This window comes from Meriones unguiculatus, chromosome 10 (assembly GCF_030254825.1).
Source record: "Meriones unguiculatus strain TT.TT164.6M chromosome 10, Bangor_MerUng_6.1, whole genome shotgun sequence".
Taxonomy (NCBI): Eukaryota; Metazoa; Chordata; class Mammalia; order Rodentia; family Muridae; genus Meriones; species Meriones unguiculatus.
This window is the reverse complement of record NC_083358.1, coordinates 39,541,042-39,557,224: the sequence shown is the minus strand read 5'-3', so window position 1 is coordinate 39,557,224 and position 16,183 is coordinate 39,541,042. Positions and strand designations below refer to the sequence as shown.

The 16,183-nt window shown below is 46.0% G+C and overlaps 1 protein-coding gene across 4 annotated transcripts in view; it reads left to right on the top strand.

Moving 5' to 3' along the window:
- Window positions 1-249: 249 nt before the first annotated feature.
- The window catches only part of Tent4b (terminal nucleotidyltransferase 4B), a 58,395-nt gene continuing 42,461 nt past the window's right edge, over window positions 250-16,183 (top strand). Inside the window, exons 1-2 of one of the 4 annotated variants that reach the window (XM_021656731.2) lie at window positions 250-376; window positions 1,050-1,618. In XM_021656731.2, coding sequence (XP_021512406.1) covers window positions 1,083-1,618 — 536 coding nt within the window. In that variant the 5' untranslated portion in view covers window positions 250-376; window positions 1,050-1,082. Of the gene's footprint in view, window positions 377-824; window positions 1,619-16,183 lie in introns of those variants that run through there. The other 3 variants (XM_060392276.1, XM_021656738.2, XM_021656723.2) reach the window with 3 other exon arrangements.

Sequence of the window (16,183 nt, the reverse complement as noted above, 5' to 3'; positions counted from 1 at the left end):
AGCTAGGAAAGGGGCTTTGAGCCTGTAAGTGCACCTTGGAACGGCCGTGCTGTGTGGTCCCGGATCCACGCAGGGGTGCCAGAACTCGCGACACAGAGGTCGCTGCGGCTGCTCCGGAACCGAGGAGCGCGTGCAGTCGCGTGCAGTCCCGGCCCCTGAGCGGAAGCCCGCCCTTCTAGTGCGCGCGCGCGCGCGCGGCCGAGAGCCCCGGGGCCGCGCCCGGACCGAGGGGCGGAGCGGGCCGTCCGGAGCTGGGTGGGCGGCGCAAGCCAGTCACTTTCCGCGGAGTCGGCAGCCGCCTCGTGTGCCTCGGCGGCGCCTCAGCAGGAGCGGAGCCGGGCGGCGGCGCGCGCGTCCGAGGTGCCCGGAGGCCCAGGTACGTGCGACCCCGGCTAGGCTAGCGCGGGACGGTTGACCGGGCGGTTGCGGCCCCACGGCCTGTAGCCTGCCGCGGCCTCTGTGACGCGCGGTGCGGCCTCGGGCGCCCGCGGACGGCTGGCATCGGGACGGGGCGGGGCGAGAGCGGCGGCGGGGCGGGGCGGAGCGGAGCGAGGGGCGGAGCCGGCGGAGGCCCCGCCCCGGGGCTGAGCAGCGCGGACGCTACGGAGCAGGCGCGTCCCGCTGCCGCCGCCGCCGCCGCTGCCGCCGCTGCCGCTGCTGCCGCCGCCGCCGCCGCCGCCGCCACCGCCACCGCCGCCGCCGCCGCCGCCGCCACCGCCGCCGCCGCCGCCGCCGCCGCCGCTCGCCCTTCTTGGGAGCCGCCGCCGCCATTTGCACGGGAACCCCGGTGACAGGGGCTCGGCGGAGGGGCGGAGGGAGGGGGGAGGGCTTGCGAGCTCCGAGGGCGGGAGCGACGCCGCCGGCTCCGGCCAGGCTCCCTGCGCTACCGCGCCGCCCGCGGCGGAACCCGGGTGGCAGCGGCGGCGGCGGCCGAGGCCGGGCGTGCGCCTGAGGCGGCGGCGGCGGCGGCGGCGGCCCTGCGGGCGGCCGGGAGGGGCGGGGGCAGCGGCCGCCGCCGTTTGATGGATCCGAGGATCGCCTGGTTCCAGCCAGAGCAGCTCGGACCGTCCAACAGTCTGTGGATGCAGATCTGGGAGACGACCCAGGGGCTGAGGAACCTCTACTTCAACCACCACTGTCACAGCAGCGGCGCGAGCAGCGCGAGCGGCGGGAGCGGCAGCGGCCCCGGCAGCCCCGGCGGCACGGCCCCGGCCCCGGCCGGCATGTTCCGCTCGGGGGAGCGCCCACTGGGCGGCCTCGCCGTGCCCGCGGAGCAGCGGGACTTCCTGCCCCTGGAGACGACTAACAACAACAACAACCACCAGCCGGCGGCCTGGGCACGGCGGACAGCGGCGGGCCCCTCGGCGTCGCCGGTGCCATCGGCGCCCTCGTCCCCGCGTCCCGCGGCTGCACTCCCTGCCTCCGAGTCTGCCGACCCGGCTTCGGGCAGCAGCAACAAGCGGAAGCGTGACAACAAGGCCAGCACCTACGGACTCAACTACAGCCTGCTGCAGCCCAGCGGAGGGCGCGCGGCCGGGGGCGGCCGGGCGGACGGCGGCGGGGGCGTGTACAGCGGGACCCCTTGGAAGCGGAGGAACTACAACCAGGGAGTCGTGGGGTGAGTGCTGGCGCCGCGGCCTGCGCCTTGGAGGTCGGCACACTAGCGCAGCGGGGCACACGCCCACAGTGGGGTGCGAGGCGTAGAGCCCCGGTGGGGCCTTCTCCGGAGCATCGCTGTCCATTCATTCCTTCATTGCTTGACCAGCCTCGGTCAGTCCCTTTCAGCTGTCCCCTCCTCTACCGTAGTCATCCTGCCTTCCTTCTCTCCTTCTAACTGTCCATGCAGTCTAGCTTGTCCTTCTACCGGTTTCTCTAATGCTCTCGAGTTCAGCCTGTCCTATGATCCCTTCCTGCCCACCCCACCCCAGGATGAAGCCCCCTTAGCTCTGGGCTAGCGTTAACTTCCTGAGAACATTCCTGCTTTAGTGTCTTTAGATGGTTAGGACCAGGAGGTGCTCTTCTTGCCAAGAATAGAAACATCCAGAATGCTCCTTCCCCTCCCCCAATCCACGATGAAAATCTTGTCAGCCCTCAAAGACACTGCCTGCTCTTGACCCTTTGGCCCATCTTTTATATTTACTTGTTTGCAATGCCTAGACTGTAGTGAGCGAAATCACTGAGTGACAGCTACATTGAGGTTGTCATAGATGGTGAGCTCTTCCGAGTCCTGACAGAACTTTTCAGGAGTTCATGATCAGCGGCCTCTTACTGTAAAGCTGTCACCGTGGCAGAGGGGGCAGCGGTTTTTGTTCAGGGGTGATGGTGCTCGTGTGTGAATGTTGCACCACCCGTGACTTTGTGTTTAAAGTTCAGCTCTTACAAAATGGAATCTTACCTGAGCCCTAGTGAATTATGTACGTAAGCTGGGAATGTTTCCAGCCCGGTTTTCCTTTGGGAAGAGCCCCTGTGTTAGCTGGTTTAGGTCACTGAGCCTTTTTTTGTTTTTATTTTTTAATAAACTTGATGCTTTTGGGCCTTAGTGTGGTGTGTGTGAGAAGTATGTTGTGTGCCTTGTGTAGCTCCAGTATGGAAATCCAGCTTTGAAATTGCTTCTCATTTTCAGGTACCCATCTACAGTGGGGCCTCTAGAAATCAATCAATAATTCCGTGTGAACCCATCTCAGACTCACCCATTCAAATCTGCCCTGGTTGGCAAGGAGAGATAGTTTTGTGTACCTTTTTGAAGGTCTGGTAAAAAGAGTTGGTGGGTTCCGTCTGCTGTAGTGGGCTTGTGTCTGCTCAGCCCTACTATTACAACTCTACCTTTTATGGAAAATGCAGTCATGTGGTTCAGGACTGGTGCTGGGGAATGCCTCACAGCTACCCTCATTTTCCAGAGGAGGTCCTTCCCGGCTCAGTCATTCTGTTCAGCTTCAAGGGCGCTCTCCATGGTCATCACCTTTTATTAAAGATTTGTGGTTCCATTGTGTTATCCTTTCCGAGGCATGAACCTGTGGTGTAGTGACAACAGATTGATGCTGAGGGGTTCTGGTAGTCTTGTCTTTCAGGAATGAGCTCTGGTTAGGTAATCACTGTCAACTAACACCTGGAAGAGTCCCTAGCTGCATTTTATTGAAGCCTCTTGCCTGTTTCTAGAAAAGATACTCTATAAATCCAAAGCGCTGGCTGCCTCTTAATCCTGAAAAAGTTCCCACGCAGGAGCTTCAGATACTGCATTGCCCTCAGAAGGATCAGGGAGGAATGTTCATTTCCCTGAGGGATTACTGCTTAAAAACTGATTGTAAACTTGTTAAGCAGCTTATCACTCCATCAGACTTTCTATTCTTTCCTTCTCCCTGAAGAAGCCACCAGCAGTTAGGAGTTGTTTAATTTTTCAATTCTGAGACTTCTAGTGTTGAGAGATACAGTGAACAATTCCTAAGAAGGTTTGCTAAGAGACCCTGGGTTCTGAAAGATTTTTGTTTTGATCGGTATGGCCTTATTTCTTAGCTTTTAAGGGAATTTATCTATTTTTTTATTATTAAAAAAATTACATGTACTTACTTAGTATGTGTGTGTGTGCATGTGTTCACATGAATGTGTGCACATATGTGCCAAGGTAAGGGAGTGGAAGTCACAGGACAACATAGTGGAATTAGTATTTTTCTGGGTCTTTGGAATCAAACTCAGCTCATCAGGACTTGATGGCAAGCAGCTTTATCTGCTGAGCCATCTTGCCAGCCTAGTTGTGCTATTTTAAATACAGGTATTTAAGCAGTTGAACTTTATTGTGCTGTTTGTTGTGTGGCAGAACTTTCCCTGGAGAGACAAAACACACATGTCTACTCGCCCCAGATAGGGAATTCAAAATAGGGAACTCAAAACAGACCTAAGGATGGGTACCACAAAAGTCACATTTGAACTCTGAGTTTTATTGGGGTATTACAGCCATATGGGTGAAAGGTTACTTATAGGAGCAGAAATGACTCAAAGACAGTTGTGTCACCAAAGCCCACTCAAGCATGTGTTAAAGCTTGCAAATCTGGGAACCTGGAGCACACCACACAGCCTGCAGGCAGCTTAGTAGGTTGGACAGTGTCCTTTCTAGGTGCCTCGCTTTATCTAAGCCTCTTCTAGGCTTCTGTGTCTTCCTGATATCTGGTTTGGTCTCAGAGTCTTTTTGCAGCTCTGTTCTTTGGATTGTCTTTGCAGCTGAGGTTTGCTCTTCTGAGTGGGGGATTCTCTGGCCAGGGAGTATAGTGTATCTGGTTAGTTTTAGGGACTTCCTGAAGCTGTTTTGAGTTGTTTACCTCTCTGTTTAAGGAGCTTTTATGAAGAATGGCATTTTTCAGTGTCAGAAGACACTTTTAACATTAAATTTAGTGTGACTCTTACCAATATTTTGTTTTCTTGGGATTTAAATGGTACTGTGCTGGTAGGTGAACAAATTATAGTTCCTTGACTCTGAGTTGATTCTTCAATTAACTTGGGACAACACAGCACATGGACAAGGCATAAAAACCCTTAAGATTCACCGTTCCCTGATGTCTTTGCATCTGTGTTCCTTATGCCAGTGGTTGACTAAACTCCCTGAGTGCTCCTAAGACTTACAGTTTGAACCCTACCCAAGTTCTTGAGTCTTCTGGTTCTTCCTCAGCATGCTTCATGTTCTTGCAAGTGCAAGATTATATTTAATGTTTTTAAAAAATGTATGTATTCCCTTCAAGTCACTGGATAGAAATATTATTAATGTAGAATACAATACTTAGAGCTGGGAATGTAGCCCAGTGGTAGATCACTTGTATAGTAGATTAGATTCATTCCCTAGAAATGCCACAAAAGAAAAAGAAAGAAAGAAAACAAGTGCTTGGATTTCATTCTAAAGTCTTCTTTTCAAAATGAAACTATGCTGGATTTACTATCTCTCAGCCTTTGTACCCCTGGAGCCACAAACCCAAGTCCAGAGAGGGTGTTTGCATTCTCTTTATTTATTTATTTTGGAGATACTTGAGATTCAACCCACGGCCTTGTGTGTGTTATACAAGGACTCTGACCAATGAGCTGTATTCTTTTGAGTTTTTTTCCTTTTTCATTGTTTGAGACCAGGTCTTGCTAAGTTACCCAGGCTGGCCTCGAACTCACTCTGTAGCCTAGTTGGGTTTTGATCCTGTGATCTTTCTGGCTTAGTCTCCTGAGTAACAGGGATAGCACTTGGGCCACCAGGCCCAGCTTGCATTTTATTTTATTTTATTTTATTTTTTTACAGTTGTTTCCATGTACCCTTTCTCTAGGGCTGGCTGTTACAGAGTGCTGTCTACCAGCACTTTCTTGCCCATGGAAATGAACAAGAAGCTCCTTTTTTATAGTTTGGTTGTGATCCAAACCTTAATGGCTGAGCCATCTCTCCAGCCCCAGAAGCCCCTTTCTTAGAGGTTTAACAGTACTTGTGGTAGAGAAGGAAGGATATAAAGTTACAAGCATGGGACCTTAGAGGTTCAGAGCTCTTGCTTCTGACCTGGTGTCAGAAACTTCTGTGGAAGGTGCCTGATAACTTCTAAGCTCATGAGGATAGGATTATGTGGCTGTCCCGGAAGTTCTCTGTGGTTTGTCAAAGCTTAAGTGACTTTCTCAGTCATATTTTGGATTGTGAATTAATGAAAGGGACCTCAGGGGGAAAAGCTTTACTTTTGTCTATTCGGGTGGCTCTGGGAATTAGAACTGGGCTTTCATAGTGTGCTGGGGAGTCACCACTCTCACCCAAGCTGTGCCCCAGCCCCCAAACCCAAAGTTTAGGGGATTGGTTTTTGAGCTAAGGAAGTAAGAATGTGAGTGGAAGAATGGGTTGAGAAAAAGGCTGCTGGCTCAGTGGTGGGCTGCTACACAGCTTTGAGTGAGCGTCAGGGGCTAATGGTCTTTGCTGTACAGCAGCGGCCACGGCGTCTGCTTGCCCCACTAATGCTCACTGTACAGTGTGTGATGTGCTGATGGCTTTCTTTAGTGTGGCTTGTTTCATTAGTATCACCTGGGATTGGTGTCCCTACCGGGTGGTTGAGCAGTCAGGCAGATGTATACAGGTTGAGTAGGAAAGAGTTTGGAAGTCTATCCAGGCCATTTGTGCTCGGTTTAATTTCTGTGTGTTCGAACATGTAACCTACCGTAATTGTTCAGTGCACTGAACTCTTTGAGTTGTTTAGTTTTACTGATTGGGATATTCATATGTATTTTCAAGAAGACATTGTATTGTAGATTCTGTGCCACCTGTGATTCATAGTTGAGAATTGCTGGGAGTTTGATATAGTAATACCAACTAAGTTACTTTCCTGCCACAACCTCATCTTCTGAGGAAGTGTGTGGCTGATTGGTGAGTGGTGTTTCATTTGGGGTCATTGGCACATGTCGTCATTTTAAACTCTTATTACATCTTTAGCTGTTGAGAAGCAAAGGGAAACAGCAGCTAGAGTCTCTACCCTGTGTGTACACAGGAGATTTAGGATATCAAGAAAGAGAAAAGAGAAGGATGTTAGACTGCTGTGAGGGAGAGGTCAGGACCCTAGAATGCTGAGTGGCATTACCTTAATTTCTTTCATGAAACAGCTACTTGTCCTAGTGTTAGAAGCCCAGAAAGGCTTTGGAAGAAATGTTATGGCTCCCTTGGTGACACTGGGCTGGGCAGATGGCTGTCTTCCCTGATGAGTTCTTTCTCAGACAACCGGAGAATTGTAGAAATGGGGTAGACATAAGGGCAGTGAATAGTTAGGGATTCTTAAAACTGAGAAAAATCATGGGTACTTTCTCTGTGGGAAGTAGAAAAGCTGCCTGTTGTATGATTTCACACAGCTTTCTCTTCCCTCTTGACTGGTAGAGTAGCATTTAGTGTCGGAAACTATTTCAGAATCACACCCACAGTGCTTGAGACTACTAATCATGTACACATAGGTGTGGGGTGTTCTTGATGGGGTAATGGCCCATGAAAGACACTGTTTTTGAAGGCTGCTGGTCCACTTATTAGCATATATGCTCGTTTCTACAGAGCTTGACTGAACGGCCCAGAGCCTCCTGAGAAATTGACTTGAGAATATTTGCTAAGGACTCAGCTGCTGTGGAGCAGCACAAAGGCTTCACGTTTGTTGCATTATAAGATTACAAATAAATTATTTTTTATAAATGATTATATATGGAAGTTCAGGATGGCTTTGAGCTAGGCTTTTTTTTTTAATTTTTTTTTTTTTTGAGCTAGGCTTTTTATTAATTTGCAGTCACCTTTAAATTCTGAGAAATTACTTGATGGTATTAAGAAATACGGGCCATATAGGAATTTAAGATTTTAGGAAAAAGTTGAACATGGGTCCATTTATGGTGTGTGGGGTGTAGAGATTACATTAGCATTTAATAACAAAACATAGGAATTCTAGCTCAAGTCCCTTCTTCTGGAATAGTGGTTTGTAATTAGTGCAGAAATGCTTGCTTTCCTATCAGTTTATAATGCAGACGTGATTAAGAAAATAGAAACCATTATTATCATTTTTAAAAACCTTTAACAAAACTGTTCTACTTATTACCATAATTAACCTCTTCACATAGTTGCATTTTTTTTCTTTTGAGGTAATTGATAGATTAATAGTAAGTTATAGAAACTAGTAGAGTTATCACCATAGTCTATTTGCTTGGTTTCATTGTAATAGCATCTCAATTACTAGTTTCATTCAGAAGCAGGTAACTAACATTTTCACAATTCGTAATGTTTTATATTTTGCCAGTTTCATGTGCATGTGTGTGATGTGTACGGCTTTGTCACATTTGTAGATTCATATAACCACCACCACAGTGAAGATACAAAATTAGGTTAGGCTCATCTTGGGTATTCATCATGCTTCCTCATGGGAACAACAGAAAAGGGTGCAACTATTCTACCAACTCCTGTGATCTCCATGGTGACGTGTTCTTCTGGTCCCTAACCCCTAACAAGCACTAGTCTGTTTTCCGTCTGTAGATTCGCCCTTTTGAGAACGTGATGTAAATGGAATGCTGTCGCCTGTAACTTTGGCTGTTTTCCTCTCGCGGAAATTTGTTTGTGAGTCATTCAGCTTGCCTGGCGTGCCAGTGCTTCCTCTGTTACCTAGTAGTACCCATTATATGGAGGCACTAGCTGAAGGGTAATTCCAGAAAAGTGGTTTCCAGTTTTTGAGTGTTACAAATAAAGCTGCTATAAACATTTATGTACATATTTTTATGTGAACATAAGGCTTCATTTTGGGGAATAAATGCCCAAAAGTGCCATATGGTAAGTACATGTTTACTTTAAAGAAGCTGCTAACCAGTTTTTATACTTTATTCTTGTGTGTGTGTACATGCATTTGGAGGTCAGAGGTCACCATGTGTCTTCCTTTTGCTCTCCACTTTATTTTTGAGACAGAATTTTCTGAACCTGGAATTCACTGTTTTTGGTTAGATTGAATGGCCGTTAGGTCTGCAGGATCCACCTGTCTCTGTCTATCCCTGGCATTGGGATTATAGACAGGCCCTGCGATCATCCACCTTTTATTTAGGTGCTTCAGATTTAAACTCAGGTCCTCATGCTTGGGTAACAGTCACTCTACCCACTAGGATGTCTCTCTAGACTTCCTCTACTTCCTACCCTGGATTCTAGTCAGGAGGCTGGGAAACGAAACTAAGCCGTTTGCTATATGGCTGCGTCATGCCAACTTCTGTCTGAGAGGTCCGGAATCTCTTTATCTCCCCAGCATGTGCTGAGGCCAGTGTGCTGAGATACAGCTCTTCTCATAGGTGAAACCAGACAGCTCCTTGTGCTATGGACATACTAGACGTATTGGAATAACCCTGCCTGCTGAGTCTCAGCCTTATTTACCAGGGATTGCAGCTCAGTGGTAGCACCTCTGCCTTACATGCACAAAGCCCTGTGTTCCATCCTGGCACTGAAAAAAAAAAAAGTCTGAATTCCTAAGGCTTACCTAGATTTTACTCTTAGTTGTATTGTTTAAAGGTGGGGTTTTTTTGTTTGTTTGTTTGTTTGTTTGTTTTTGGGGGGGTGTTCTTAAATACTCCTCTCCCCTCAGTGGAGTCTTACTGTGTTTGTTTACCAGATTGGTCTCTGATGGTCTCTCCATTTCAGCGTCTTGATTAGCTGGAACTTAGTTATGTGCCATAACACTATCCTTAGTGGTTGTTGTTTTGTAATAAATAAATGTAATAGCAAGAGAGAGGAAGAAATAAGTAAATAGAGTCTCACTGTGTAGCTCAGGCTGCCCTTGAACACTGGCAATCCTCCTGCCTCAGTATGCTGAGTGTTGGAACTGCTACTGTTGTCCACCCTGCCTGTAGTCATTGAGTACAATGAAGCATCCACTGTTTGTCTGCCCAATTGTCCTATAATAACCTCTTAAAAACCTTCTTAAAAACAGCTTGTTCAAAGCATGATCCAAATATGGTTCTTTCCATGCTATTTAAATCTTTTAATCTATAGGTTTCTCTGCCATCTGTTTCCTTTTTTATTAAATTTGTTGAAGAAATTAGGTTATGTTTTTCTTTTATTTGAGATTTTTAGATGTGTTATGTGAGTGCATTTATGTGTTTGGACATGTGTGCCTGTGTGTGCAAATGGGGAAGGCAGAGAGGACATGTGGTGCCCTACTCTGTTGCTTTCTACATTAACCCTTTGAGATAGGGTCTTTCACTGTTTTCGGGTAGGCTGCCTAGCTAGAAAGCTCTGGGATTTGTCTGTCTTCTCCCCTGTTAGTACAGGGGTTTCAAGCATATGTGCAGGGTCACATGGGGCTTTTATGTGGGTGCTAGGGGTCTGAACTCATATTCTCATGCTTAGGCAGCAAGCACTCTTACTCACTGAGCCATCCATCTCCTCAGCCCTATGTGACTGTTTTTTATATACTTCCCTGTTCTCTTCCATTTTCTGATTGTATTTCCATTATGTCACTATTTGTTTGTTTGGACATATAGTTTCTTTAAATTTATAATTGGAACTGGAGACCTGTTTTGATTTTTGTTCACGAATACTTTACAGGTGGATGATACATGTTTTTTTTTTAAATAAATTTATTCATTTTACATCCCAATCACAGCTCCCTCCCTCCTCTCTTCCTGGTTCTACCCTCCCATCCTCTTCCCCCATTCCCTCTTCCCTTTCTCCTCAGAAAAGGGGAGCCCCTCCCCACATACTCACCCTACACACCCACCCCAGCCTATCAAGTACATCCTCCTCCACTGAGGCCAGACAGGGCAGCCCAGCCAGGGGAAAGTGATCCAAAAACAGGCAACAGAGGCCATGTCAGACATGATCCCCGCTTCCTTTGTTGCTAGGGAACCCACTTGAAGATCAAGCTGCCCATCAGTTAAATATATGTTGTGAGCTTAGGTCCAGTCCATGTGTGTTCTTTGGCTGTTGCTTGAGTCTCTGTAAGCCCCTATGGGCCTAGGTTAGTTGTTACTGTTGGTCTTCTTTAGGGGTTCTCGTCTTTTCTGGGACCTTCTGTCTTTCCCCACACTCCTCCATAAGAGTCCTCTGTTTCTGCCTAACGTTTAGCTGTGGGTCTCAGCATCTGTTTTGTTCTACTGCTGAGTGGAACCTCTTAGAGGTTCCTGTCTGCAAGCATAGCAAAGTATCATTAATAGTGTCAGATGGTTGACTCTCTTCTATGGGATGGGTCTCAGGTTGGGCCAGTCATTGGTTGGCCATTCCTTCCTTCTTTGCTCCATCTCTGTCTTTATCCCTGCACATCCTGTAGGCAGGGTAACCCACACATGGTATGTAATCACTTATAAGTGGATATTAGCCATAGAATACAGGATAACCTTATAGTCCACAGACCCAAAGAAGCTAAGTAACAAGGAAGGCCAGGGGAGGATACTTGAATCTCCCTTGAATCACTTGAGTGGATGTAGAAAATGGATGAAGAGAGGGAACTGGGTGGGAGAGATTGTGGGGAGGGCGTTGAGGGTGGGGATCAGATGAAGGGAGAGCTGGGGATAGGAGGTGAGAGCTCCAGGAGAGAGAGAGGAAACTGAGGCGAGGAAAGGAAATTTGAGACAAGCTTGAGACCTGCAACAGAGTAGGCTCCTGGGAGGATGTGGGGGTGACTCTAGCTGAGACTCTTAGCTGCAGGGGGCCTATGGAGACTGAAGGGGCCACCTCCTAGCCAAGGGAGACTTCCAGTGGAGGGAGGGGCACACCAATCCACCCATAAAATATTTGATACTTGTTTTTGAAAGGCAGATAGCTGAGAGATGGCTCAGTGGTTAAAAGTATTGGCTACTCTTCTAGAAGACCTAGGTTTGAGTCCCAACACCCACATGGTGCTCATAACCGGTTGTAACTCTAGTTCCAGGGGGGAATCCAACAATAGTTGGGTGTGATGATATGTGCCTTTAATTCCAGGACTGGGGAGGTAGAGGCAGAAGCAGGTGGATCTTTCAAGGCCAGTCTGGTCTGTACATGTCTTGATTTCAGGATAGCCAGGGCTGTGCTGAGAGACCCTGTCTCAATAAAACAACCACCTCAAGACAAAGTCTGAATAGCCTTTGTGATGTAATAGCCATTACTGGTGGTAACCTGATGGTATTAATGTGCTAGGATTGTAAGCTCATATTCTACCTGGATTCTTTTCCCTTTTTATCTGATACTTCTATCTCCTCCTTCCTTGGCTTGCTCTGATCATCATGAGGGTACAGTTCCTGTTGGAGTACAGCTTGAGTGAGGGTGGAGGCAGGAGGACTTCTGGCCCGAGGGAAAAATAAGATACACTATGGAAAGGTGAAGTGGGCTTTGGGTGGCTGATGTGTGTGTGTGTCTGTTTGTGTGAAAAGAGAAGGACATTTTCATCACAATGAACTAACGGTACTAGGCATTTTACCTGTGGCTAGAAATGGCTTTGAGAACCCTTTGCCCTTTGCCATCCTGCCTCGGCTTTTGATCTGTGGCAGCCAAGGGAAGCCATATGAGATCTGTGACCTGTGAGCCTGTGCCTGGGAGACAAAGTTCACACAGCCTTCAGGAACAGTTTTTTGATTTGTTTTGTTTTGTTCTTTCAAGTTAGATTTATTTTTTTTCTTTGTGTGCACTAATGATTTTAATCTTGGAGCAAATCATTCTTGTTTTCAGGCTACTAGAAATCATACGATGCTTAGGAAGAATTCCTATAGGTAGTAAAAATGACCCCTTTCTCTTCAGACACTTTAGTGACCACCACTTCTAACAGTAGAGCAAGGTCTGTGACAGTAGGGTGAACTCCGGAGAGCAAAACTCTTGAGAGCCCTAGATCAGTTTTAGCTTCCTCAGGAGTTCATTTGGGGAGACAGCAGTCAGTTGTGGGCAAGATGGCGGTCACACACTATTAAGTCTGAAGAAGTTCTCTTCCTTTTTGTCTTCTCCTCAAGGTATATGTATTTCAGTGGGTTTTGAAAAGCAGTTTCAATTTATGGAAACGGTGAGTAGAAAGTTCAGTTTCCATATGGCCCCTCACCTAGCTTCCCCCATTACTAATGTCTTAAGTATAGTGATGAGGCCTCATGTGTGCTGGGCAAGCACTCTTGTCATTGAGATTCATCCCAACCTAAGGCCCTGTCTCAAAATGAAGCAAATCATAGTAAATAAATGTTAGAGAGCTCTGCCCTCATGACCAGATTGATATTATTCTTGTTCTTTTTTTCCCCTTTATCCATTTTCATGTATGTATGATATGCATGCATGTATATGTGTATTTGTGATGTGTTTGCATGCACATGTGTGCACGTATGTGTGGAGGTCTGAGGTTGATATTGAGAGTCATCCTCAGTCACTCTTCCACGTTATTGATGCAAGGTTTCTCAGTCAGGCCCTACTTGCTGATGTGGTTAGTCTAACTAGCCAGCTTATTCTGGGGATCTCTTGCCTCTGGAGCTTGAGGCTATAATTGTTGGTAGGCCACTATTCCCACCTGCCAATTACATGGGTTGTAAGGATCTGAACTCTGGTACTCATACTTGCGTAACAAGGATGTAACTACTGAACCATCTCCTTAGCTCTCTTCCATTGCTGTCTTGAGAGTAGATTTGTTGGACTTACTTTCTCAAATGCTCTTAGCCGTGAGGTGCCTCTGTTATGAGGGAGCAGAAAGGCTCCAGGCATAGCTCTTTTGTGTGTGAGTGAGTGTGTGTGTGTATTTGTGTTTGTAAAGCGTCTGTTTTGCTGTGTAGCCAACGCTGGCCTCGAACTTCAATTCTGCCTCAGAGTGTCTAGTGCTGGGATTATAGACTTGTGTTACCACTAAGTCATCTTTATCCTTTGAGCTTTTAGAACCATGAACCAAATAAATTATTATTGTTTGTAAGTTACCTGGTCTGCTATTCTGTTGTAGTTGTATAAAACAGACTAAGAGTACTAGATTTTTTTTTTTTTTTCAGTCAGGTTTTCTCTGTGATGCAGATATTTTCTTGCAGTGGTGGCTTATGTTATCCTCTCCCTCAAGAAAAAGTTTCAATTCAGTGTAGTCAAACAGTTTCTTTTAGGGTTTGGCTTTTGGTATTATCTCTTAAAGTGTCATCTCAAAACCTGAGAACGCCTACATCATCACCATCATCATCATCATTATTATTTAGAAGTTGCTCTTATTATTGTTTGTTAAGAGACAGGGCTTGCTAGTTAGCCCGGGCTAGTCTAGGTTAGCCTTGAAGCTACACTCTTACCTCAACTCAAGTACAGGATTACAGGTATGAGACACCGATTTTTTTAATAGGTGAAATCTTAATGTGTTGCTAAGACTGTTCTCTGATTTTCAAGTCTTCCATGTCTTTTCGTTTTTCTCTTTTCTCTCTCTCTCTCTCTCTTTTTGTCCTGTTCTGTCTTATTTTGTTTTTGAAACCTTTGTTTCAAGACAGGGTTTCTTCATGTAGTCCTGGCTGTCCTGGGACTCATTGTATAGACCAGGCTGGCATTGAACTCAGAGATCTGTCTGCCTCTGCCTCTCCCACTGCCCCACTACTTGGCACGTCTATGTCTCTTCATGGCTCAATAGCCTTCCAGTTAGGACCGCTGTCGAGTGCCACCATACCCATATTTTTTTGCAGTTTTATAATGTTATGCTTTACGTTTTTGTCTATGGCCCACTTTAAGCTGGTTTTTTCTTTTGTTCGTTTTTTTTTTTTTTTTTGTGAAAGGTTAAGATCTGTGTCTAGAATTGTTTTGTTGGTTTGTTTAGGTTTACTTAATTTTACATGTGAGTGTTTTGCCTGTGTATATGTATGTCACCATGTGCATGAGAAATCAGAAGAGGGTGCAGATACTAGCCTTGTGGATGTTTGTGAGTTTCTGGGTGGGTGCTGGGAATCAAACCCAGGGTCTCTCTAAGATTAATAAGTGCTCATAACTGAGCAATCTCAGCAGCCCATAGAATCCACCCCACTTATTCCCTCGTTTCTTTGTGTAGCTCTGGCTGTTCTTGAATTCTCTCTATAAACCAAGCTGGCCTTGAACTCAGACCTGCCTCTGCCTCCCAAGTGCTGGGATTAAAGGCATGCACTACCATGCCAAGCTCCCTAGAATCTTTTAAAAAAAAATTATTATTCATTTATTGTATGCACATGTATGTATGTGTGTACATGTGTGCACCTTTGCCAGAGCCCATGTGTAGATGCTGAGAACAACTTTCAGGAATCTCTAGATCTTGTAGATTCCTGGGATCAAACTTGGCAGCCTTGGTGGTACCATCCTTTTTTTTTTTTTTTTTTTAATAAGACTTGTTTATTATTTATACAACACTCTGCCTGCATGTGTGCCTGCAAGCCAGAAGAGGGCACCAGATCTCATTATAGATGGTTGTGAGCCACCATGTGGTTGCTGGCAATTGAACTCAAGACTTTTTGAAGAATAGCCAGTGCTCTTAACTGAGCCATTACTCCAGCCCAGTGACAAATGTCTTTACCCATTGAAACATCTTAATGGCTTTCTATTGTGGTTTACTTGTTCTGTTGTTATTTGCTGAAATGAAAGATTGTCTTATATGTGTCCTGAATTGCCTTAGCTTCTTTGTCAAACTTTGGTTGACTCTATATTTTTGTTGTTGTTTTGGTTTTTCAAGACAGGTTTTCTCTGTGTATCCCTGGCTGTCCTGAACTCGCTTTGTAGACCAGGCTGGCCTCGAACTCACAGAGATCCACCTGCCTCTGCCTTCCTGAGTTTTGGGATTACAGGTGTGCCCCACCGTACCAGGCAATCTTGGGCTTATTTTTTTGTTTTTTTCTTTTTGAGACAGGGTTTCTCTGTATAGCCTTGATTGTCCTGGAACTCACTCTGTAGACAAGGGTGGCCTTGAACTCACAGATCTGCCTGCCTCTGCCTCCCAAGCACTGGGACTAAAGGCATGCACCACCACCACCACCCAGTTGACTATATTGTACGTTTCTAGGCTATATTTTGTTTCATTGATCTGTTTTTTCAAGACGTGGTTCCTCCCTGTAGCCCTATTTTTTTTATATAAATTTTAATTTTTTTATAGTACCTATTTTTTAAAAGCAATATCACACTACTTTTTTTTTTTTAATTGAGATAGGATTGATATACTAGGGTAGCCTAGAACTCACTAGTAGCTGAACTCTACTCTGTACCAGCCTCCCAAGTGCTAGGCTTATAGTTCTCTGTGGTACTAGGGATTGGACTCGTGGCCCCTTAGATACTTGACAATGTAACCGTCCCCAGCCCACCAAATATTAAAGGTTGAGGTTAATTACTATTAGTACCCTGATTTTGTTCTCCTTTAGTATTATATTGGCTTTTGAGGCCTGTGTGTGAGTGTGTGTGTGTGTGTGTGTGTGTGTGTGTGTGAGAATGTGTAAACATAAGTATGTTCATTGGTGTTTTACCTGCATTTATGTCTGTGAGAAGGTGTCAGAAGTCCTGGAACTGTATTAAAGGGTCAGAGCATTTGGAAGGTTGAGAACCACTGCTCTAGATCCTTGTTTCTTTCATTAAAGTTTTTGAGTCTCCTTCATATAGGTCCCCTGCATATTAGAGTTCAGAGTTAGATTCTCTATTTGGGGGGGGGCACTACTATAAATAATATTATGCTTTAAGCTTCAAATTTTAGACTTATTTATTACTACCTTGTGTCTTACACACCCTTATTGTAATCACTGACTTAGGACATGAAGACAACAGTTTTATTTTTTCTCCCACTATTTT